This window comes from Camelus dromedarius, chromosome 6 (assembly GCF_036321535.1).
Source record: "Camelus dromedarius isolate mCamDro1 chromosome 6, mCamDro1.pat, whole genome shotgun sequence".
Taxonomy (NCBI): Eukaryota; Metazoa; Chordata; class Mammalia; order Artiodactyla; family Camelidae; genus Camelus; species Camelus dromedarius.
This window is the reverse complement of record NC_087441.1, coordinates 27,635,220-27,661,619: the sequence shown is the minus strand read 5'-3', so window position 1 is coordinate 27,661,619 and position 26,400 is coordinate 27,635,220. Positions and strand designations below refer to the sequence as shown.

At 35.5% G+C, this 26,400-nt stretch overlaps 1 protein-coding gene across 3 annotated transcripts in view; it reads right to left on the bottom strand.

Annotated features, from left to right (window-relative positions):
• Nucleotides 1-26,400, bottom strand: part of MOXD1 (monooxygenase DBH like 1) — a 112,800-nt gene that overhangs the window by 49,403 nt on the left and 36,997 nt on the right. For all 3 annotated transcript variants that reach the window (XM_064486695.1, XM_031456341.2, XM_031456342.2), the window contains exons 2-4: nt 9,817-9,963; nt 8,007-8,174; nt 7,786-7,869 (exon numbers count right to left, since the gene is read on the bottom strand). In XM_064486695.1, the coding sequence (XP_064342765.1) occupies nt 7,786-7,869; nt 8,007-8,174; nt 9,817-9,894 (330 nt within the window). In that variant the 5' untranslated portion in view covers nt 9,895-9,963. The remainder of the gene's footprint in view (nt 1-7,785; nt 7,870-8,006; nt 8,175-9,816; nt 9,964-26,400) is intronic.

Sequence of the window (26,400 nt, the reverse complement as noted above, 5' to 3'; positions counted from 1 at the left end):
TTTTTAACCTATTGTGCCATCAACATCTAGAATCCAGCATAAATATCTTAGTATTCTTTCAACAGAAGTGCTGTTAATTAAACTATTTACCAATTTTCATGGCCGATAATTATCAATAAATGTGCTAATGCTTTCCAATTTTGTCATCCAACATTTTGGACTATTTTAAAAAAAAGATGTACTAGATTGGGGATAGAGTTGGGTGGTAGAAGAACAACAAAGAAAATAATTATCTTTTTATGTCTGTTGAAAATTATGTAAGGCCATAGAATGGAAGGCTAATGGGTGATCTAAGAATGTGAAAGAATATTTCCCAGAGGATAGACACCAGCTGGTTTTTATCCTTACTTAGACAAGAACAGGAGGAAATTAGCTTGAATTTCATTTGGTTTAGAATAATGGAAGCAAGCTATGAAATCTAATTCCCAAGGAATCTTTTCGTCAAAATAACATCGAGACTTACTGCCTACTGTGGTTTCAGTGCGGTCCTGACTCTGAAGTATGAGAAAATACTAGATGAATTTATAGTCATCCATCTCTGTAATCCCCACCAAGAGAAAAAAACAAGCAATTACAAGCTGATTATGCAACAGGTGTTTTCACTTGTATTCATTTCATCTTCACTAGAAGTTATTTTTCCTACTTCACAAGTAAAGATGCAAACTGAGAGTTGGGTTTGCCCAGGGTCACTGAGCTAATGAAAAGCAGAGTTAGAACACAACCCTCATCTCTCTCCAGGGTCCATCCTGTGCGTTGTACCAAACTATAAGCCCTCCTCACCCTGGCACCCTTAATTTCTATCCTTTTTATTAAAGGACATATTCCCAATATTTAGATTTATTTAGTTGTTTGTTTACTTAGGTTTATTTTATTTAGATTATTTCCAAGATTTAGAGGTACCTGTAAACCAAAGTCAACTGGGAATTGAGCTAGTACTCACTAAGCTATCTAATATATCCCAACGTGTAAGAACTCCACAGATACTATTTCATTTTGTAATGACAGTTACCATTTGAGACAAGTACCATTATTATCCCCATTTACAGATGGAAACCTAAGCCTCAGAAGATCTGCAAAGAGAATCCAGGACCAAGGGACTAAACAGGAGGACTTTTAACTCCAAGGGAGGCAGTGGGGTCCTAAGCGTTTTCCCCCTGACACGCCCAGGGATAGTGAGAAGCAAGTATCTCAGGAAGTCACACCACAGAGCATCCAAACCCCAGCACAGATTTCACTTTTAGTTTTCAGCAACTCATAGATATTCAGAAGTGAAAAAAAAAAAAAAAGCCAATTGAAATCATCTGGTCCAATCCCTTTATCTTACAGACAAGGAATTTGAGGATCGGGGCGAGGTTAAGTACTTTCTCTAGGGTCAGAAAGCTAATTAGTGACAGAGTTAGCAATAAATCACTTCTATGAAAAGACATGCTTTCAAAGTGAATTCAATTACCTCGCACTCTCAAGTGGCTATTAAGAACACCCAAGTTGCTAGGCAGTCTGCAATGCTTCTGTGAAGTCGAGATAATCCAAGAAGATCTAGAAAGAACTTGGCAACACTGAGCAATCTAAGTGAGCAATCTTTAAAATGTGTTAATTTCAGTCAACTCATTATTGTTAGGGGCAGAGCTGTTGTCAACTTTCCCTCTTTTCAAAGTTATAGTTTCAGCCACAGTAAATGTATTTTCATCGCTCCTCTGGTAGATAAAAGATACATAATATTTCAGATATACTTGGATATAAGTGTAAATTACTTTGGTATTTTGGTCTTTATGAATTTTGGGTGATGAATTCCCAGAGAAGAGGGTCCTTATAATTTTATAGCATGATATTTTCTTCCTAGAAGGTCAAAAATCATCCTGTCGTCAATTGGTGATAAAATCCACAGGCACCAGGGGTAATGCATTGGTAGTAAGAATTTAATAACCAAATAGGGTGCAGCAAAGTATTTTAAAGGAATGGAAAGTATTTTTTACATGAAACATACTTTAAAAGTTAATTTCTTTCAACATACTAAATACATCTATCTAAAGAGCCGAAGTCTGCCGTTAGGAAATATGGTTGAATTAAAGATAAAAAGGAAACATCAGGAAACCAAAGAAGTACTACAAAACGGGAATGAAAATGGATGGAAATACAAACAACCATTCAATCAATAACAAACACCTATTACTCGGCCACAGATAAAGTGAAACAGAAGGTAAATACAGGATAAAACAGTAAGAACTCAAGTGTGGAGTCTGTGAAAATGCATCCTGCTGACAAACCAAGATGCTATTTCCATCAGGGGAAAAAAATCACATCAATTAAAATATATCTTGAAATATCATTTCAGGGAAAAAAAAGGAAGAAGATATACTGACTGAGAAGAGAGAACTCTATTAGTTGTCAAATCATGTATTTTGGCACTGAGAATTCTCACAATTTACTAAATTTAACCCTGAAGTCTTATACATTTTCAGAAACAGAAACCTTCTAACACACTTGACATTTCAGAATGTGTTAATGCTGAATTTCTCCATTTGACAGTGTCCTTTTACTTAAAGAAGAAGAAAGAATGAACACAACAGGGAAACTGGACAGCAATGTTCCTTTTAACATAAATCTATAAAGTCAAAGGTCTGTGCTATGTGTCTAGCAGAGGAAAATCAATTTTTGAGTGACTATTTCATGGCTATCCAATCCTCTGGCTTCAAGGACATTTCATGGTTATTCAGTGTCAATTGTGCTTAGGTTTTCTTATCCCAGGAAACATTTCCCAAATTAAATCGCTCAGATTTATGAACACCACCAATGGAAAAGAACAGCAGCATCTAATTTAATGGCAAGAAAGATGTTCTGTTTAGTAGCAAGTATAAAGCATAGCATTTCCCTTCCTGTGCCCTTTGCTGAAGAGGAGAATAAAGACAGTGTTTTGTTCCCTCAATGTCACATTTCTCCAGAGCAGAAAGTTCTCAGGTGGCCTCCCTGAGTGAAATGAGTGGCAACCTAGGTTTTATTTGGAACTCTGACTGCCTAGAAAGGGTGTCTGGTTCGGAGTCCCTCAGCAACCCAGAAACCTAACAGGATGCTCTGCAGATTAGCACTTGTGTATTGCTAGCGATCAACATAATCTTATTTAGTTACTCAATTTAACAAACATTATGTGCCAGGCACTGTTCTAAATACTTTACAAATATTAAACTCCTTTGACTCACTTAATAGTCATAACAATCCTACTGGTGAGAACTACTATGTCCATTTTTCCAGGTGAGGAAATGGAGGAACAGGACAGTAAATAATGGGCCCATGATCACACGACTAGTAAAAACATCCTTTCTTAAAACTCAGCAATAGTCAACCTTTCAGCATGATGCTCTTCCTTTTCTGGGCCTCCACACAAAATAGTAGTTTTCAATGAAAAGTCATTCAGAAAGCAAAACAGAAAATAAATGGCCAGAGTGGGGAGGGTAGAGCTCAGTGATAGTGTGGTTAGCATGCACGAGGTCCTGGGTTCAGTCCCCATATAAGTAAGTAAATAAATAAAAACCTAACTACCTCCCCTCGAAAGAAAAGAAAAAGAAAAAACTGAAATGAATGGCCTGACAATAATAGTTGAATTTATGAAGTTTTCTGTGTTAGATTCAGTGCTAAGGGCTAATAAATTTTTTTTCAAACATGCTATTTAATCTTCAGTCTAAAAACCCCATCAGGAAAGTATCATTCCCATTTAAATGGTAAAATTGAGATGTAGGTGATTAATAACTTTCCCACAGTTCAATGACTAATCGAAAGATGGGTTTCAAATCTGGTCCATCAAAGCACAGAGCCCACCTACTGCCTCCCTAACAGAAGTCATCTCCTTTAAGGGGAGAGGACTAAGGATGATGATTCAACCTGGATGTTTTTTTCTTCTCCTCTTTAACATAATAAGTCATCAACAACTATGTATTAAATTGATTAAGACACATCAGATTCAAACAGATGATTTAGGAGTTTATCAATAAGGAGAATCCCCTGACAATAAAAGCTCCTCCAAAAAAAAAGTGTGTTAAACCAATTGATAACCCCAGCTTCTAGCAGAGTATATCCAATCATTAGTATAAGTTGTGATAATGATATTACTATTGACTAAAGAGAGTGGAAAGAATCATTTTCTCTAAAAAAAAAAAAAAAACCTTTAAATTTGGGGTAAAGTCACATATTTGGCTTTATAAAGCTTGAATAGGGTCATATTAAGTATGAAGAGATAAGCTGGGTAGTGGCTCTTGAGAGGAAATCAAGAGATGATCTCATATGAGGAGTGTAGTTTTAAGATAATTTACAAAGAATTTTCTTTTTTAAAATCTCCATATGTCATCTGACTGTGCATACATTTTCAAGTCATAATTTTAAGCATTTTTTGCAAGCATCAAAATATAAATCAATAAACTGGAACCACAAGTGAATTGAAACCATCAATAATTTATATCATAATCCTGTCTTTCCTGCAGATGAAATTATTTATCTTTGTTATTTTACTATTTTAAAAATGACTTACCTTATTATTTCATACGTTTAATAGTAAGTCATTTTTATCATTATATGATTGAAATTTAAATTGAAGTATACTTAATATTTTGAATATTAATCATTTCAATTAAATGTATTCGTTGATCAAACTACCGATTTATTTATCTGCTTAGTTTTATAGTTATCAAAACTACTAAATATTATCAACATTAAAACTTGTAAAGCACAGGGAAATATACATAAGATCTTATGGCAGCTCACAGAGAAAAAAATGTGACAATGAATATATATATGTTCCTGTATAACTGAAAAATTGTGCACTACACTGGAATTTGACACAACATTGTAAAATGATTATAAATCAATAAAAAATGTTAAAAAATAAAAATAAAAATTTCAAAAAAACCCAAAAAACCTTCAATTACAAAGTTCTGCTTTGAAATAAAGTCCAGAGAACAAAACTGATTTATCGTAATACTACTGTAATCAATATGTTCTTAAAACTCACTGCAAATGACACACAACATAATACAATACAAAAGCAATGTTCTTTTTTCTGAGAAACCACTTTTTGTTTGTGTCAGAGAAGGACTGAGGCTTTTTGATGCAGTAATTTGTGGGACATAAAATAAGGTAAAGGAGAAGAACCTAGCTCATGGATTTTCAAAACTAAGAGTCTTTAGTTCTATGAAAAGAAGATACACTTTTCTTAAATTATTAGAAATCATCTGTGCTAAGAAAAAGAGACTAGAAATCAGTTAATTTCTTAAGGTAAAATCGAAATCTATGAATTCTACTTTAGAAATTTATTAAAATTTTATTGTAAACTGGCAAAAGCTGCAAATTGAAATTGTTTTCAAAAGACTGTCTCAAAATCTATACAACCTAAATATTTAAAATTTATTTTCCCAATAGAACTTTCTTTTGGTTTTTTGTTTGTTGTTTTTTGTATATTATCCTATTTGAGTTCATTTGCAAGTTAAATGATTCATAATACTTACTGACTTTTAAAATAGTTTAGATTACCAATGAGCTCAGAAATCTATTCTCTAAGTGGTATTCATAAGTAATAACAGAATTTTAAAGCTAGCCACCAACCCTCTGTCCCACAACAACAAAGTTTGTATAAGCCTTGCCCTCCAACCTGCCAACCCTCCCTCAAATCGCCTCTTATTCAGGGAAAAGAATTTTTGGCTTTATAGACCGCCAAACATGGCAAAAAAAAAAAAAACAAAAAAGCTTCAAAGCCTTTCAAGTAACTGAGATCCCTCCTGAAACCTAGTGAAGACAGCAGTGTGAACCCCAAAGTATATAATTCTAGGCACATTCTTAGTTAATAGATGCCCACATATCTGAGTATTTCTGTGATATGCTTGTGATGGGAAAGCTAGCTAAGAATTCTTAGATGAGGTACTAAGCAAATACCCTACATAGAGGGTCAGAACCTATTCTGCCCTCCCTTAGGTGCAAACAGTTGTTTTTATTTCATTCAACTTCTTAGCATTAATAAAAATAAGAATAAAAATGCATTCATGTAAGTGGTTAAGGACTTCACATCTAACCAATTAACTTTTGCTGAAATATGAATCCAGAACCTATTTTGTGAAACGTTTGCTTTCATTTCTGAGCCTATAGTTTTACCTTTGACCCTTAAGCCAGGTTCCAGTTAAATTTACTGCAAATGACACACAATAATATATAACACACAGTGTGTATAAATATAACATTCTCTTTCTGAGAAAGACTTTTCATTGGTTTTTAGGAAAGGATTCAGTACTGCATTAAGTATGTAAGACTAGAATTGGCATTCCCCTTTCACATGCAAGAAGCAGAACCGAACGTTGCACAGAGGTGAATGACTCATCCACAGTCACACTAATTATTCCACTACGTCTTCCGATGGTTAAAATATCCTGCAAGTATTTAAGACTACTTATTAATTCAATAAACATTCCCTCAACCTACTCCTCTTGCCTCTCTAAGTGGTTATGAATCATTTCATAATCAAAAGGCAGATCTGTGCCACTGGACACATATATTAGAAATGAACAAATTTAAATCACTTTGTAGAATGTGCTCAGTGTTTCCATCTCTGCCAACATGCTTTGAGGTTGGTGGGGAAAGTGTGATGACTGACCCCCTTTTACAGATGAGGAAACTGGGGCCTGCAGTGTTACCCTGGAGCATCTTGCCGGGGTGCACATAAAGAAGTCAACTTCCAATGTGAATCTGCCTATTTCCCTCCAGATTTAGAATCTAGAAGTTTGTTGCTTTTCCACATTCACACTGCTTCATTATGCAGTCTGGGGGTGACAAAAATTTGGCAATGTCTGGCCTTCTGAATGCCTGCCCTATTTTTTTTAACTTTATTATTGATTTTTGTTTGTTTTTGGAGGGGGAGGCAATTAGGCTTATTTATTTATTTTACTATTATTATTTTGATGGAGGCGCTGGGGACTGAACACAGAACCTTGTGCATGCAAAGCATGCACTCTACCACTAAGCTATACCCTACCCTGCTGTTTGCAATATTTTGCGTGCGCTATTGAATTATATCTTATTCTTTCTAGCATCTTGGTCACATCTCCTACAATCTCATTGTAGGTTCTTTGAGAGCATGGATCATAAATGGAGCCTCTGTGGAACTGTCCCAAAATTCCTAGCACAGAGACAAGGACCTGTAATTTTTTTAAAGACTTGTTCATTCACTAACTAGATGTAAAAGTTCCGGGAGACCTATCTATTCCTGGAGGAGGTGGGAGAGAATTAGATATTACAGGCAAATTAGGCTTATTTATTACCTAACTCTGTGTTTTTCAGTTCTGTAGAAATTCACTACAATTTTCTTGTTTTCCTATTTTCAGAAAACATGTTGTAACAATTAGTTTTGTGACAATACCCAGTATTTTCAATGAAGCAGATATTCGCAGACTATTGGTGGGGAAGGTAAACTTCCTGGATATAATTTATTGATATGTAAGTATATTATTTTAAATAGCAATCCCAATTGTTGAAGTGAATAAGAAATAACCAGAGGTGTGCAAATGCACCCCAAAACTTTAACATGTAAAATAAGGAGACAAAACACAAAATACTAGCTACAGTCCAATTTTCTCACTAAGTTTTGTGACTTTTAGGACAGTGTGTGTGGGTCAGGTCAGCTAGTTCCTCATTCCCTAGTAACTTTTAAATAACTGAACATCATTTCTATACATTTTTTTATTATTTTCATTTTAAGAGCAACAATTTTTCCTCCATTCATACAGATTAAGTTTAGCCTGTGAGCGAGTCACATACCTTGATAACATGATGCTTTTCTTGGAGCACAGGAATCTTAAACATTTGGCACCAGTAAGTTGTACCTTTGTTTGGGATGGGGACCTGTCTTAAAAAAAAGGGGGGAAGGGGACAAAAGTCACATTCTCTTGACAGTCTATTAAACACAACAATTTAAGTAAACACTCTAATACACTTTCAGTAAACCACCCCTAGAACCATGTAACTTAAAAAAAACTTACGTCCTGATTTACCAGGTCAAAGTATGGTACGGCTGTAGACAACACATTGGTTTTCTCCGGATTCAATAACCGCAGACTCTTGGTGCCACGATTGGAGTTGTGGTACTTGGGACCCGCTGCTCCCACGTCTTCGTGGTGGTAGGCCCAGATCACCCTCATCGTGCTCTCCTGGTGATCAGACACGACGAGCACAGTTATGTCTCATGAGAGCACTGTCCTTACCACTGATTGCTTTAAAGAATTCCATTTAAAGCAGGAGATAGACATGAAGAAAAGAGAATAATGACATTTGGAGTTCTCAATACGGTCTCTAACATGAATTGTGTAAATCTGACTAAGTCATGAAGAAATACATGAGTTCCTTTTTGGAAGAAAAGTTCTCTCAGTACGCAAGGTTATGTGTTCCAAACAGAATGAAGGACAATGGACTTAGTAGTTATGCTTCCATGCTTAAGACAACAGGAAATCATTGTCATGCTAAAACTCCAAACTAGCAAACTAGTAGTTATCAAGCAACTATGCCTGTGAAGCAGCAGGGATTTGGGAAAATTAAAACCTGTTTTAATGCCATGGAATATTTTAGGGAAAATAAACAAATAGAATGAAAACTGAAATGACTTTCCAGGTCAGGATTTTTATTTTCACAATACATTTTTCCCAGGCACTATTTCGGTCACAAGCATGGACTTAACAGAAAGTGCAAATACAGCAGGAACTTCTGATTCTGGGTTTGTTTATTATCCTGGACTCCATCTACAGTTATTTTATGACTCCTGGGAATTTCCAAGGGACTGGATATCCCAACTAGGGAAAGTACTGTCGGGTGAAATTGGTTTCCATTTGGCAAATGAGAGAATGCCCAAGGATGGTGGGGCAGTGGGAAGGGTTTGCTGGGGTATAAAGAAATAATTCAGTGCCCCCATACATAAAGGTGTCTTTGCCAGATCTTTGTAATAAGAACTTTGAAAATAAATAATAAAGCAAAAGCTATTCATTTTAAAAGCTATATTCCTTCTTAATAAGTCAAATGACTATAATTATTATTCCAATTAAAGTATAATTGCACTGTATATCACATAAAAAGTGATCCATGTCTTTGCATGTTTTTTTCTTCTTTTTACTCTTTATGCTGAATGTTAACCAAAACTGCTTCAGATTTTTACATTCCCATTTTCAACGCTCTGATTTACCAAATAAAAAAGACAATTTTATTGGTCTACACAAAATGAAATTGATTCAAGACATTCATGGAAACTTTCAAAGTACCAGATGAATTATATATCCTCTAAACACTTAATTTGCATAAGCACAAAGATGTTAATTTTTACATAATGTCTGACAGTAAGAAATCTTCTATAATATGTCGACAGACAATTTTCATCAGTCTACTATTCATCTTCACTTTAGAAATTTACAAAAATGAATCAGTTACAAATCAGACAAATTATATCCTAATATTCAGTATCATAATTCTCTCTTGTGTAATACAATTTCTTCCAACCTTTATCTATTGTCTGTTTTCAAACTTTACAGAGAAGAAGCTAAAACCTTCTACAGGCAAAATCACACACCCTTTAAACAGCTCTTCAAAATTTTAATTCACACAAAAATTGCTTTTCTTGAAATTTATAGTCTTAGATTTTTTTTTTTTTGTGGCTACTAAAGAGAAATTCAAAAATGTTCCAAAAAAGACTAGGTGACTTTGTTGTCAAAGGTTAATTTTAAATATTTGTTCCTTTTCATTCCATAAAGGGTTTCACAACTGTAAATGTACAATTTGCTCACACATGCCTTCACTAAGACTCCTTACCGTTATACTCTTGTCATTTCCGTCACATGTATGCAGTTCTCTGGTAAATTCAATTATTGTGTGTGTACTATTTTCCATGGCATATTCTAGGTGGTAATCTTGCTGAGCATCTTTTTTCAATTCTCTGTTTGCATTTGTAAAATAATCCTATAGAAAATATGGAAAAGAAAAATGAGGATATCCTAAATTCAAAGTGAAAAGAATTTAGATTAAGAGAAGATATATATGTATATATATCTCCTTAAAAAATTAATTCTGGATTTGTTTATTACAACATTTTGTATTTATAGTCATTTTTTTAATACTTCCCAAGAATTTCCAAGAGGCTAGAGTATCCCAATGAGGGACAGTTCCCTAGAAAACTGGTCCATATTTGAACTTCTGGCCCCTTGGGAAAAAGCAGTATGGATTTATAATATCACAGAGCATCAAAAGAGATGGAATGAATGAACATTTGCGATCACTGGGTATTTTCCCCTCATTCCACAAATGAAAAGAAGAACTTCAACACTGTGAAATGGCTTGCTTCAAAATGAAATAATGAGTTAATGGCAAAACAAGGACCATCTGCAGGGTTGGCACTTTTTCTGCTGTTATGCCTTGTGGTGCTTCCCTTCTGCACACCTAAAAGCAAGGAGACTCATCCTGAGACTATAGGCTGTTTTAGTATGAGCTTTAATGGCATATGTTTATGGAAATGAAATGCAATGGGAAAATATGGAAAGAAATGAAACTAGTTGAATTATAAGGTACTGAAAAACTAGAGACGATTTGTTTTGGTGATTCAGCTATAATTTTTATACAAAATTTGTTCAGCGGTGTCAGATAGCTTCTGGGAGGCAGACAGATGCAATGGAGAGGGCGCGGGCTTTGAAATCAAATGACTAGGATCTGACCCTCAGCACCACTCCTAAATGCCTTGAAGAATTGTTGAAGTCAAACTCTGAGTTTTTGTTCTAACATTAATAAAACTGAGATAATACATATTTATTTTATGGATTTTGAAAGATAAATAAATGAAATAGTATATGAAAGAAAAAACTGCCAACCAGGATTAGAGCTCATTCAATGCCAAACTCCTTCCCTCTTTTGCAATTATAGTTTGGTTTTTCCACAGAATATTTCTCTGTGCCTTTTACTATTAGCTTTCCATGTTGAGAATTATAAAAAAATCACCTTGTTAATTTTCATCACTTATAGAAGACACAAAATTTGCCGTAATTATACTGGGTTTTCAGTACCCAATAATAATTTTCATAGTGATGTTTTATTTTTGATAAATCATAAAGAGTTGATTTAGAATGTACATGCTGAAACATAATTATAATTACTTTTACTAATGCTAAAATTACATTTGAAAAAATGATTGCACACTTGGCAGAAAAAATACAGTATACAAGGAAGAAAACCTTAAATTGTCTATAATTGTCATACTCAAGTAGATGGCATTTGGCATTTTCATTCCTAGCGCCTTTTTAAGGTAGTTATCAAGCATGTGTAAATTTGACATCCAGGGTACCTGGTCTAGACGTTGTTCAAACCCAGCATCATCGGTGATGCAGAGAGCCTCACTAACCTCTTCCACTCTGGTAACAGCTACACCTGATTGACCACATTCTATGCACCAGTTTAAGCATGTTACATGTATTAACTCATTTAATCTTCATATCAAGTTTCTGAGATAAAACAATTTTCCTATTTCACTGAAGCCCAAAGAGGTTAAGCCTCTCACCCAGGATCACACAGTTGGTAAGTGGAAAAGCCAGTATTGAAACCCCAGACAGTCTGACCTGAGTCTGTGTCTTTCATTGTTCTACATCCCAGTGGTCACTGCTGGAAAAGTATGGGTTAGTTTACATCTTTCTGTCTACAAAAAAATACCTATATTAAGTTTTTTTCACATAAAATATTACTTTTTCTCCTGCTAAAGTTGAGGCTTACCCAAAAAGGTATTCTGAGAACCAGCTGTAATGGTGAAAGAAACCCAAATGAAATATTTGTAGGGTCCTGTGATCGTCCCACTTTTGATCACATGGATTTTCAATATGTAAATGAAATAACAATGCCTGTGGACAATGAGGGATTTAGATTAACTGTGCCTTTACACTAAGCTCACGTTTCATTACATGATTCAAGCAATCACAGTTTTTGCAAACAAAAGGAATACAAAACAAAATGTAATCAGTTCAATGAGTAGAATAATTATCCTAGTCTTGCAAATATGTTTCCAAAACCATTGGTCCTACAAAATATCCAGCTGGCTTGCCAATTTTCCATTCATTCTGTTTCCACTCAACCAAAACCAATTCTTTTCAGCTATTTCACATTTTTCTGGCCTTTCAGATAATTTAACTATGAAAAAAGGGGAGAAACTTCATTCAGGTATTACTGAAAATCCCTTAAGCTCATCTGCCCTGTGTAAACCACTGAGTGTTCAACAATTAGAAAAGACAGCTGCCAATTCTGTCCAAGTTCTGGACTCCTGGAAAAATGTGATTGTCCAAAAGAAGCTAATATCCTCAACTTTCTTGAGGGAAAACATAAATGGGTTTGAATAAAACTAAAATTGAAATGTGAAGTAGCCTGATACCACTGTAATTCCATTATATTTTTTTCATATTTTCCCATTTTTAGGGCTTATTTAGAGACATATCTTCAGATTTGATCATAGTACATCTTCGCCCTTCAAATAGGGTTACTAGTTACATATTTACTTAGCTGGGCCCTTACTAATGCTTGGAAATCCACATGTTAATCTCTTCCTTTCCCCAGGAAACTTCCCAAGACAAATATTCTAAACCTTCTCTTGTAGTGTCTTTGATTTTGGTGTCAGAGAATACCAACATTTTTCTACACTCAGCTTATGACCTTATTTCTCCTTTCATTGAGAGCATTTCAGTTATGATACATGAGAGCTCATGTCTTGCTTTCTTTCTATTCTAAATAACATTACTTAGTAAAATCAAAACAATGTTCAATCTAAAATAAAGAAGGAAAAGAGAAACATAAAACAAGGAGCAGATGGGACAAGCAGAAAACAGACAGATGTAACTGAAATGAAAGAGGAATATTACAATAGATCTTACAGACATTAAAAGGTTAATAAATTTATTGCACACCTTGATATAAATATTGAATAACTTAGATGAGAAAGAGGCAAAGTACTTGAAGGACACCAGTCAACAAAATTTAATCAGGAAAACAGATACTCTGAATAGTCCTATAGTCTACCTATGGGTAAAAACCTTCCTACAAAGAAAAGTCAAAGCCAAGGTATTTTTCACTTGGAATTTCACTAAATAGTTAAGGAAGAGGTAATATCAATCCCTCATAAACTCTTCAAGAAGATAAAAGAGGAGAGAACACTTCCTAACTCATTTTTTGATGCCAGCTTCCCCTGACACCAAAATCAAAGACACTATAAAAAAAAATTATAGATCAATATCTCTCATGGGCCTAGATGCAAATTTTCTTTAAAAAATATATAAGCAAATAGAGCCCAGTGATGTTTAAAAAGAGTTATATATTATGACCATGCAGAGTTGGTTTGACATCAGAAAATCAACCAGTGCAATTCCCTATACCAAAGACTAAAAAAGAAAAACCGTGCAATCATCTCAATGAATGCAGACAAGCCATTTCAAACTTTCATTCATGGTAAAATATCTCAGGAAACTAGCAATAGAAGTACTTCTTTTATAAAGGGAGTCTATAAAAACTTAGGGCTAACATCACACTTAATTATGAAAGACTGAATTCTTCCCCACTAAGACTGGGAACAACTAAGCTCTGGGAGAAATGTAAGGATGCCCACACACCCCACTCCCAGAAGGATCCATTGTTGGGTGTCCACTCTGACAGTGTGTTGCTGTTATTCCCACCCTCCAACTATAGTCATCAAAGTTCTGTCCTTGACATCATACTACCCTGCCTTCATATTGTATCCTTTGGTAATCTCATCTATTCCAAGAGTTTCCAATCATCACCTTTATTCAGTATTATATATCCAAAAGTCCATTGGATACCTTCACTTGGAAGTCCTACTGTCATTTCAAATGCAACATATCCAAAATTGTATTCACCCTTTATCTATGGGGATTTACATTTCATTATACTGACATTTTCCCAGACACCCAAATTCAAAACGACAGTCTCCTTTAATTACTCACACCCCCACAGATAGTCCCTGCCTCTATCCATTCCTCCTTTGAAAAGATAACCCACATTTTACTGCTGATCCATTGTAACTTCTCCTGTCTCAGTTAGTTCAGATTCTGTCACTTCATAATTCTGTCATGGTCTTCCTTGAAAATCACTCTCAATGTGTCACTACATTTTATTCAACAGTATAGAGTACAAAGTTCTATAATTTCGATTCAAGTTTCTCTAAAATGTAGCCTAACCTGGTTACCCGGGTGTCTATCATTAATTTCACCACATGATCTCTACTGTTGCTGTTGATTTACCTTTCCCCTTAAATACTCTGCTTTTGTTGAGCCCTTTGCTTTTGTTCACATTCTTCCCATCTCCCCTGCTCCCTTCACCCCACTGAGAAATCCACTCCACTAATTCCATCCATTGAAACCACTCCATGGAAAAGCTTCCTTCTCTTCAAGACTTATGATTCTATCCCTTTGATCATTCCAACTGGAAATGATCATTCTTTCTCTGAATCCTTATTCCTTTATTTCCATTCCCAGGTAGCATGTAATATATTCTACACAGTGTTATCTTCTCAACTGTGTGGTGATTGCCTAGAAATAAACACCTAATTTAGTTACACCTTTAGAAAAGTTGTTTACATTATAAATGAAGCAAAAAGAGGGGAACAATAGGTTATTTTCCCACATGCTCTCAGTTATATGTACATATGGTAAAGATCTGGCACAGAATGTGTTTAACCAGATGCTAGAATGAGTTTGGGTCTGCATGATCTGCCATGCAGACATCTGGCACTGAAATCTGGGAATGTTGTCATGACCTTTTAGCCCCAAAATGGACATGAATCTTATGAAACTGACATGAGCATTTAGGAAAAAGAGTTTATGTATGAAACAGCTCTTTGAAATCCTTTTAGACTAGGAGGGCATCCCCTACCTATTTTAAAGAAATTAAAAAAAAAAATCTGAGTTAGAGAAATGATGTTTTAGAATTTTTCTAATGTTAATTTATATCTTCAGTGCCTAACAGAGGGGTTTGCATATTGCAGAGGTTCATTAAATAAGTGCAATTTTAAAAGAAGCATCCTGTCATTCCTTTTCCTAAATCTAAAGAAGGGGATAATTTTGAAAATAAAAGGTAAGAATCCATGAACCAGCCTCCAATAGTCACATCTTCATGATATAGGAAGAGTTTAACTTGGTGGGAGCAAAATATTCCCAAGTAACATCTTGCTTCTTCCTTCAGCCCGTATTAAGAAAATACATGGACTATAATCAAACACAGGCTTGATGGTATCAATATTTTATAGTAAAAAAAAATGGCATATTGGCAAATCTTAAAAGCGCAATTAAGTGAGGTAAGAGAGGAAAAGGAAAAAAAAAAAATCTGGGTCTCAAATTACTTGTCATTCAATTATTCCTGCTGGGAAGAAGAAGAGATGGGAAGGAGGGAAGAAAGGAAGAAGGAAGGAGAAAAAGAGAGTCACACAACTACTAACAGAGATAAAGGGGGAAATTGATGGGAATACAATCATTGTCAGAGATTTCAACACCACATAAACATCATTAGACAGATCTTCCAGACAGAAAATAAATAAGGCAACAGAGAAATTAAATGATACAATAGAAAAATTAGATTTGGTGGATATTTTCAGAGCATTACACTCCCCAAAAATAGGATATACATTCTTTTCAAGAGCTGATGATGGAACATTTTCTAGGATTGATCATGTACTTGGGCACAAAAGAAGCCTCAACAATTTTAAGAAGATAGAAATTATCTCAAGCATCTTTACTGACCACAATGCCATGAAACTAGAAATCAACTACAGAGAAACAAAGGAGAAAAAAAGGAAAGCATGGAGATTAAACAACATGCTATTAAAAAACCAATGGGTCAATGATGAAATCAAAGTTGAAATTAAAAAATACCTTGAGACAAATGAAAATGAAAACACAACCACACAAAATTTATGGGACACAGCAAAGGCAGTGCTAAGAGGGAAGTTTATAGCAATACAGGCCTTCCTCAAAAAAAGAAGAACAATCTCAAATAAACAATCTAATCCACCAGCTAAAAGAACTAGAAAAAGAAGAGCAGAAACACCCAAAAGTCAGCAGAAGGAAGGAAATAATAAAGATCAGGGAGGAAATAAATAAAATAGAGATTAAAAAAAAAAATAGAAAAAATCAATCAAACCAAAAGCTGGTGTGTTGAAAGAGTAAATAAAATCGACAAACCTCTGGCCAAACTCACAAAAAAGAAAAAAAGAGAGAGCACAAATAAGCAAAATAAGAAAGGAAAATAGAGAAATTACAACAAATAACATAGACATACAGAATATCATACAAGAATATTATGAAAAACTATATGGAACCAAAATGGATAACCTAGAGGAGATGGACAAGTTTCTGGAAACATACAGTCCACAAAGACTGAATCAAGAAGAAACTGACCACTTGAACAAACCGATCACTAGAAATGAAATCAAATTAGCAATAAAAAACCTCCCTACAAATAAAAGTCCAGAATCGGAAGGCTTCATCAAGGAATTCTACCAAACATACGAAGAAGAACTCATACCAGTCCTTCTCAAACTCTTCCAGAAGATTGAAAAGGAGGGAATACTCCTAAACTCATTCTATGAAGCCACCATCACCCTGCTACCAAAACCAGGCAAAGACACCACCAAAAAACAGAATTACAGACTAATATCACTGATGAACATAGATGCAAAAATCCTTACCAAAATACTAGCAAATAGAATCCAACAGCACATAAAAAAGATTATACATCATGATCAAGTGGGGTTAATCCCAGGGACACAAGGATGGTTCAACATACTCAAATCAATCAATGTAATATATCACATCAATAAGAGAAAGGACAAAAACGACATGATCATCTCAATAGATGCAGAAAAAGCTTTTGATAAAATTCAACACCCATTTATGATAAAAACTCTCACCAAAGTGGGTATAGAGGGAACAAATCTCAACATAATAAAAGCTAAATATGACAAACTTACAGCCAGCATAGTACTCAAAGGTGAAAAACTCAAAAGCTTCCCACTAAAATCTGGGACAAAACAAGGCTGCCCACTATCACTACTCCTATTCAACATAGTCTTGGAAGTCCTAGCCACAACAGTCAGGCAAGAGAGAGAAATAAAAGGGATCCAAATTGGAAAAGAAGAGGCAAAAGTGTCACTATGTGCAGATGACATGATACTACATATAGAAAAGCCTAAAAGGTCCACACAAAAACTACTAGAAATAATCAAAGAATTCAGCAAGGTAGCAGGCTACAAGATTAACGTTCAAAAATCAATTGCATTTCTTTACGCTAATGATGAATCAACAGAAAAAGAAAGTAAAGAAACAATCCTCTTTAAAATAGCACCCAAAGTAATAAAATATCTAGGAATAAATCTAATCAAGGAGGTGAAAGACTTATACATGGAAAACTATAAAACACTGATTAAGGAAATTAAAGAAGACTTAAAAAAATGGAAAGATATCCCATGCTCCTGGATTGGAAGAATCAATATTGTTAAAATGGTCATACTGCCCAACGCAATCTACAGATTTAATGCAATCCCTATCAAATTACCCAGGACATATTTCACAGAACTAGAAAAAATCATAATAAAATTTATATGGAACCACAAAAGACCTAGAATTGCCAAAGCATTACTGAAGAAAAAGAAAGAGGCTGGAGGAATAACTCTCCCAGACTTCAGACAATACTACAGAGCTACAGTAATCAAGACAGTATGGTATTGGTACAAAAACAAACATATGGACCAATGGAACAGAATCGAGAGCCCAGAAATGAACCCACAAACTTTTGGTCAACTAATTTTCGACAAAGGAGGCAAGAATATACAATGTAATAAAGACAGTCTCTTCAGCAAATGGTGTTGTGAAAACTGGACAACAGCATGTAGAGCAATGAAGCTCAAAAACTCCCTCACACCATACACAAAAATAAACTCAAAATGTATCAAAGACTTAACATAAGACAGGATACAATAAACCTCCTAGAAGAAAATATAGGCAAAACATTATCTGACATACATCTCAAAAATGTTCTCCTAGAACAATCTACTCAAGCAATAGAAATAAAAGCAAGAATAAACAAATGGGACCTAATGAAACTTATAAGCTTCTGCACAGCAAAGGAAACCAGAAGTAAGACAAAAAGACAACCTACGGAATGGGAGAAAATTTTTGCAAATGAAACCAACAAAGGCTTGATCTCCAGAATATATAAGCAGCTCATATGACTTAACAAGAGAAAAACAAACAACCCAATCCAAAAATGGGCAGAAGACCTAAACAAGCAATTCTCCAAAGAAGAAATACAAATGATCAATAGGCACAAGAAAAAATGCTCAATATCACTAATTATCAGAGAAATGCAAATCAAAACTACAATGAGGTATCACCTCACACCAGTCAGAATGGCCATCATTCAAAAGTCCACAAATGACAAATGCTGGACAGGCTGTGGAGAAAATGGAACCCTCCTACACTGCTGGTGGGAATGCAGTTTGGTGCAGCCACTGTGGAAAACAGTATGGAGATTCCTCAAAAGACTAGGAATAGACTTACTGTATGACCCAGGAAACCTGCTCCTGGGCATATATCCAGAAGGAACCCTACTTCAAAAAGACACCTGCACCCCAATATTCATAGCAGCACTATCTACAATAGCCAAGACATGGAAACAGCCTTAATGTCCATCAACAGATGACTGGATAAAGAAGAGGTGGTATATTTATACAATGGAATACTATTCAGCCATAAAAACTGACAACATAACACCATTTGCAGCAACATGGATGTTCATGGAGAATGTCATTCTAAGTGAAGTAAGCCAGAAAGAGAAACAAAAATACCTTATGAGATTGCTCATATGTGGAACCTAAATAAAAAAATTAAAAATACAAAACAGAAACAGACTCATAGACATAGAATACAAACTTGTGGTTGCCAGGGGGACGGGGGGTGGGAAGGGACAGACTGGGATTTCAAAATGTAGAATAGATAAACAAGATTGTACTGTGTAGCACAGGGAAATATATACAGGATCTTGTGGTGGTTCACAACAAAACAGAATGTGACAATGAATATATGTATGTTCATGTATAACTGAAAAATTGTACTCTACACTGGAACTTGACACAACATTGTAAAATGACTGTAACTCAATAAAAAAATGTTAAAAAAAAAAAAAAGAGAGTCACTCAGAGAACAATCTTGAGAATCCATCATTCAGCCTGGTTAAGCCTAAAAAAATACACCTGATTAGTTTTAGGGTTTCCGACAGTTTGACAAAGGGATACATGTTATTCAAATGAATAATTAAACGGAATATTTATTTTGTCATCATCATCCACTAGGGGAAAAAATGGAGAATGATACTGACAGTAAAACATTTACCAGTTAAGAATTTGAATACTGATAACAACATTGAGAAATTTATTTCCCAAGACCACACTGTATCGTACTTACTAGATATTTAAGGAAATTTTCCAGATCATTTTTAGTATCTGATTTGCACCTTTAGAATTAGAACCAAATGGTGCCCCTCACTCCCACTCCCCATCCCATTTAGCCATGGAGCCAGACGGAGCTTCACTGGACATCCATGGTGAAGGCCCTTCCTCAGCCGCCTTGCTATAGCACTTGATATTCCAGGACTTTTAAAATAAAAATAGGAATATTGATCACAATGCATTCTCACTGTCATGGCCTGATTATAAAAATAACAGCCATTATAAAAATCCAATAATATGATGCTTCTTATAAATATATTGCATAAATTATAACAGGAAATATTGATAAATAAAAGTAGGCTCCAATTAAGTATCATTAAAAACAGACCTTATGAAGGCAAGGGGGTTGAGGAGCACTCAGAGAATCATGATTCTGTAAAGATTCTGTAAGAGTTTAAGAATAAAAATACGTACCCCCCCTAAATATATATACCTCCCACCCAGATGAACCTCATTCAACATGACCTCAATGAACATGGCTGGGTAAAAATTTAAGAAAATAGGCCGCATCTTGGTCACTGATAGTCCACTGCCTCTCTTGGCATGCCCAAGATGAATTCTACTGGTCTAAAGTCAAAAGCAAAATGCCACCAATGGCATCAAAACATCAGATTAAATAAAAATTTTAAAAGAATAAAAATATGTAGATGTTTTAATTATGTAAATATAAAAGCCAATATGCTGAAATCACTCTTCTCTGTGCTTATTCATTTTTAATGTTCTGTAAAGTAAAATGTGCAATAATATTTCCCAAGATAAATGGCTTTATGTGGACATCGATCATATTCTAACTCAGATAACTGCATCAAGACTATCAGTGACCAAGATGCGGCCTTCAATGAGAATTATCACTGAGGTCTTATTTTTTGTTTCTGTTGTGATTTACTATATTAATCATGTATTAACCTTGTTTGTATCTTTTAAAGATAAAATATTAGCCGTTAGCCTTGACAATCTGAGTTGATGATTAGACTCTGGCAATAAAATTAATCTGCAGTTGTGTCATAAAAACATTACTTCTGAAACATATTTTTCCTTTGGAACATGTTATGCTTTGAAAAAAAAAAATGATCAAGTATATTACTGAGGTTTCGAAATGCTGTGTAGTAAGTCAGCACCGGCAGAAGTTGGCATTAGTATTTAGCATGACAGCCAGAGTACTTAATTGCCACCTTCAAACTAAGATAACATACCAAAAACACTAGCTTTGATAATCTACAGGATTGGTACGACCTCTTGTTAAAAAACGTAAGTACACAGATGGTAAACTGGTTCTCACTCATTGTCAGTCTTTTTCTCTCTTGAATAAAATCTCTGCAACAGAGAAGCGCTCTTCCTGGTGCTGTGTTAAACAGGATGAAGTGAAAACTCTTCTGGGTGTAATAAAAGATGTGAATAACCTCCGGTCCTGCCTGAGAACTGAGTGTAAGCACAGCTGCATGGGGACCTTGAGAAAAATGTTACCATCTGTCATCATTTTCTTCAACAGGTGCTTGTAGTTTTTCTTCTTTTTCTAAATCTCAAAAGCCTTGTTTCAAACATTTCTGTTTGTCATATCAATTTCTATAAGCGTTATGATGGTCTAATAATATTGATAGTATAAAAATAGATTTTTTGTGTGTCTAAGAGAATCTTTGATCCCCAAAAACCATAAAACTGTATAAGCAAACTATATAATCTTCAGATTTCAGTATAAGCTGATTTTAACAAGTTATTTCTTCACTAATCTTAGAAATTTGAGAGGAATGTCAAAACAGAAGGGGCATGTCTCTAGAAACCACTTCAGATAAAACTGAAACTCCCTAGGTCTAATAAGGGATCTGTCAAATAGCTACCAGAATGCCAAAATATGAACCCTGTTAGCTTGCATTCCAGTGCGGGATCCCCCTGAACAATCTGTTTGCCCTTTAAGTGACACCTTCTGAAAATACACATCCCAAATCTTCTCCCACAGCCAATCATCTCATTTTGGTTTTCGTGTAGAGTAATTTAATAATTTGCTATAATTATAGAATTATCAGATACAGTGCAAGACTAAAACTTTGACTGGATCTCTAACAATAAACTTCAATGGAAAAAAAAAAAACAATTTCAGATCTTACCATTGAAATAAGATGCTATTTTACTTCATCCTATTCCATCATCGTAATTTTTCCAAAATTTTAGGTGACTTCTCTTAACTCTCCATGACCAGCTTATGCAAGGAATAAATTCGGGGGAGAAAGCTCCTTCCTGTCTTCCTCCTTCCCGCCATCCTCCTTCCCTTCTTCCTCTCCTTTCTTCCAAAACATATTTTATTGCCTGGCTACTATTTCTCTCAGCCCCTGTTGTAGGGCTGAGAACACGTGATTATAAGTATAGTAGACAAAATCCTTATTATAATGAAACTGATAGTTTAGTTGCAGGATAAGCAAAGAATTTTTAAAATTTAAATAATAATATAACCAAAACTATTTCAATAATAAGTGCTTATAGAAGAACAAAACAGAGATCTAGAGAGGGATTAGAAAGCCTTTAGATTGAGGGATCAGAAAAGTCACCACTTACTTTGAGAAATAAACTACAATTTGGAGCCAGCCGTGAAAAGCATGCAGGAAGTAAATCCAGGGGCTGCAGCTATTAGAAAGGACCTAAAGGAGGTGGACTGGGTCGGGGAAGGTTTATCCAGTTTGGTGAGGCAAATAAAAGCCAGTATGACTGAACTGTAGTGCCCAGAACAGATACATAAGGTCAACAGGGGTCAGATGAGGCCCCAGATGTTTTGATACCTCATAGGTCAGTGTAGGGAGTTCAAATTCAACACTAAGCATGTAGAGAAGTCATTTGAGTTTTACGCAGAAAGTGCCATATTCTGGTCGACATGACGTGTGTGTGTGTGTGTGTGTGTGTGTGTTACTGTGGCCACCGTGTAGAGAATAAGGAGAAGAAAGAAGAAAAGCCATGATCAGAAGACAGGAGTCACGCTTGAGTGGTGGCAGTAAAAGTGAAGGGATGTAGGTGGGGTTTAGATTTAGTTTGAAGGAAGAATCAACAGAACCTGAAGATGGGTTTTATAGAGAGAGAAAAAGGAGAAGAAATAAGGATGACCTGTCACCTCACGTCAGTCAGAATGGCCAGCATTCAAAAGTCCACAAATGACAAATGCTGGACAGGCTGTGGAGAAAATGGAACCCTCCTACACTGCTGGTGGGAATGCAGTTTGGTGCAGCCACTGTGGAAAACAGTATGGAGATTCCTCAAAAGACTAGGAATAGACTTACCATATGACCCAGGAATCCCACTCCTGGGCATATATCCAGAAGGAACCCTACTTCAAAAAGACACCTGCACCCCAATATTCATAGCAGCACTATTTACAATAGCTAAGACATGGAAACAGCCTTAATGTCCATCAACAGATGACTGGATAAAGAAGAGGTGGTATATTTATACAATGGAATACTACTCAGCCATAAAAACTGACAACACCATTTGCAGCAACATGGATGTTCCTAGAGAATGTCATTCTAAGTAAAGTAAGCCAGAAAGAGAAAGAAAAATACCATATGAGATTGCTCATATGTGGAATCTAAAAAAAAAAAAAAAAAAAACGTAAGTACAAAACGGAAACAGACTCATGGACATAGAATGCAAACTTGTGGTTGACAAGGGGGCAGGGAGGTGGGAAGGAACAGAATGGGATTTCAAAATGTAGAATAGATAACGAGATTATACTGTATAGCACAGGGAAATATATACAGGATCTTGTGGTAGCTCACAGTGAAAAAAATGTGACAATGAATATATATGTATGTTCATGTATAACTGAAAAATTGTACTCTACACTGGAATTTGACACAACATTGTAAAATGACTGTAACTCAATAAAAAATGTTAGGAAAAAAGACACATGAAAACATAAAAAAAAAAAAATAAGGATGACCTGCAATTTTTGACTGGAGCTCCCGGGAGGTGCCATTGCCTGAGACAGGGAAGGCTAGGGAAGAAGAGGTTGAGGGCAAATGAGGTTCAGTTTGAGATGCCCACCTGGACCTCCAGGTGGGAAGGTCAGGAAGCAGAGGATATGCAGACCATTCTTTGATCAAAATAATGCATCAGCCAAGTTTCAGGAACTCATCGACTTTACCTTCAGCCTTAATCCTAAGGCCCTCTAATTCTTTTGAGTATCTACGAGCACAAAATATTTTGTTCTTTTTTCCTTATATTTTTAGGTTTCAAAACTAACATGTTTTCACTATGTATCATTAATATATGTTCACTAATATAATTAAAATATACTGAAATATATCATAGGGAAAGAAATGAAATACCCTCATAACTATTGTAATGACTCAGTGGACATCCACAGAGACCGGAGAACTTCTTGAGGTAGGTTAAAAAAAACAACACAGCTTCACAGTTGCTAATGTCCTCCCTCTTATTAATTTCTTGAGTAACCTTAAAGCCAGAATGTGGAGTAAATTTATTTTCAGCATCACACTCAAGGGTACCTAATCCTAGCTCCTACCAAAGGAGGATTTCTCTCAAAAATATTTTTAAGACAGTATTCAGTATCTCCAGTGACAAAGTTCATGAGCTGAAAACCTCACAAGGCAGCTCATTCAATTTTAATACTGTTGATGGTCAGAAATGTATTTCTTACACTAACCTAAAATCTTCTACCTTAAATGTATATTAATTGGGTCTTTTTTCTTCCTTCAGGAGTCTAGTAGGTAGCATCTAATCCGTATTTCTTGAGGAAGATGGTCCACTATTTCAAAGACAATGAGCATGTCTTTTCTAATTGTTTTTCCTCCAACCAAACATTGCCAGCAGTTTCCCATTACTTAGGTACTCCAATTTCCAGAGATTTCAACCTTCTTTAGAATGTTCCAGTTCACTCACACATTCTTTGAAAATGTTATTCTAGAAGGTATCTCCTGGTATGGTTAGCCTGGTACAGAATATAATGTCAGGATTCCTTCACTTGATGTAGGCCTAGAGTTCATAGCTAATATTGCATCTGTGTGCTCAGCGAGCACTTCTTTTGAGCTTAAAATGAACTAAAATTTAGATCTTTTTCTTCTAATTAAGTCCAATTTCACACATTTTTGGACAGATGCAACTAATTATTTAACCAAGTGTCTAACTTTATTTGTATTCTCAGTGAATTTTTAACCTTTAGTTTCCTTTATTTCAATATATCACTATCTTTTGAGTCTTTATTCCATAGACGAATGTAGTCAGTGTGTCATCAGCATGTTTTGGGTATGGATGTTTAAATATTTATGATACCTCATTCAACTTTATTAGTCCATCTTCTACAAGGACATCATAAGAGACCTGCTAGTTACCTTAGGATCATTCAGGCACACCTTTATTTATTTATTACCCCAGCCACAGGTCCAGCAAAATCAAATGCAAAAGAAAATGCAGTCTTGACAAGATAATCTGTGTCTATTGAAACCATGTTGATCTCTAGTCACAAGCCAATTGGTCAAAGAGAAGCATTCACAAAACAATTGCTTAAACTTTGTCCTTGAATGTTCTCAAAAACTGCTATCAATCTCCCCATCTATTCCTTTAGTAGATATTTTTTCTCCCAAGTTGAAAATCTGGGACATTTGTCTCAATGTAATCTTCTGACAGTTCTGCTATTTTACTAAGTGATTGACTCATAATAATAATATCTTGGATTTATTGAGTACTTTCAATGTGCCACATTCTCTAAGAGCTTTACATGCCTGTTTCATTTAATCCTCACAAAACCCCGTGCATTAGATATCCCAATTCCCTTCTTCGTAAAGGGAACTATCACTTTAATGAGGTTAAGGAGATTGCCAAGGGCCACACAGTGAATAAGTAGCAACCAGTGCTGGATTCACACCAGCACTCCTTGCTTTAGCTGCCCAGCAGTTACTCAGCAGGTGTTTCTTGAGGACCCACCAGGCACATAGACTATTTCCTGGTCCCTCAGGAAGATGAGGCAGCTCTGACATAGTCATAAGCTTATAGATGTTTCATCCCTACCCTATTAAAACACGAATTATCCACCATGCTTTCTACTTTTCCTCCTCTTCCCTGCTGTAATGAGAGCTTTAGGGCATTTCACTGCTTATTAGTAACCTTGGAAAACGAAGGAGGGAAGGGAAAGAATATTTACATAACTGGAAAGATGCTTTGGAATTTTTCCAAATACAAAGGGAGTCCATTTTGTTATTATTAATTCTAATAAAAGATTTTAGAGCAGAACATGCCTCTTGGCTTAAATACAGGCTGAGAATTATCTGGGACTTTCATTTTTTAGTATTCCTTTAGTGCCCTGTGGCCATATATAACCTATGAATTTCAGACTCCATGTGGGCAGACATTTCTGTTTCTTAGAAATACAGCAGGTAATGCCAACTGACAAAAGGTGTATAGGAATGGCAGAGGGCTGTGAGGAGGAGGGAGATCTCTGGCTCAGCATGTTTTAAAATCCACCACGACCCATGGTTCTTCCACTGCCACTCCTGTGTCAGCATGTAACTTTGAGAAGATACTTAGAATTATCACCAAATGTGTTAAACCCATCTCAGAAGTGTTTCAATTCTAGAAAACCCACTTTTTCTATTTTACAAAATAACTTTAAATATCTAAGCATATGCTAGCCCTGGCTTCAGACATCACTCCAAATTGCTTTGTCAGGAATCCTGCTTTGCATCCCCATGCTCAGGACCTAGAATCTTCCAAACTTCTAGAGGTGGACAACAAAGGAGTCACCTGATTTCTATCAAAGGCCTGACCACAAAAGGTGAGTCGTCCCTGAACTTGTCTGCACATTAGAATCAATTAAGAAACTTTAACATACATTAATGTCTGTGTCCACCCCTCAGAGACTG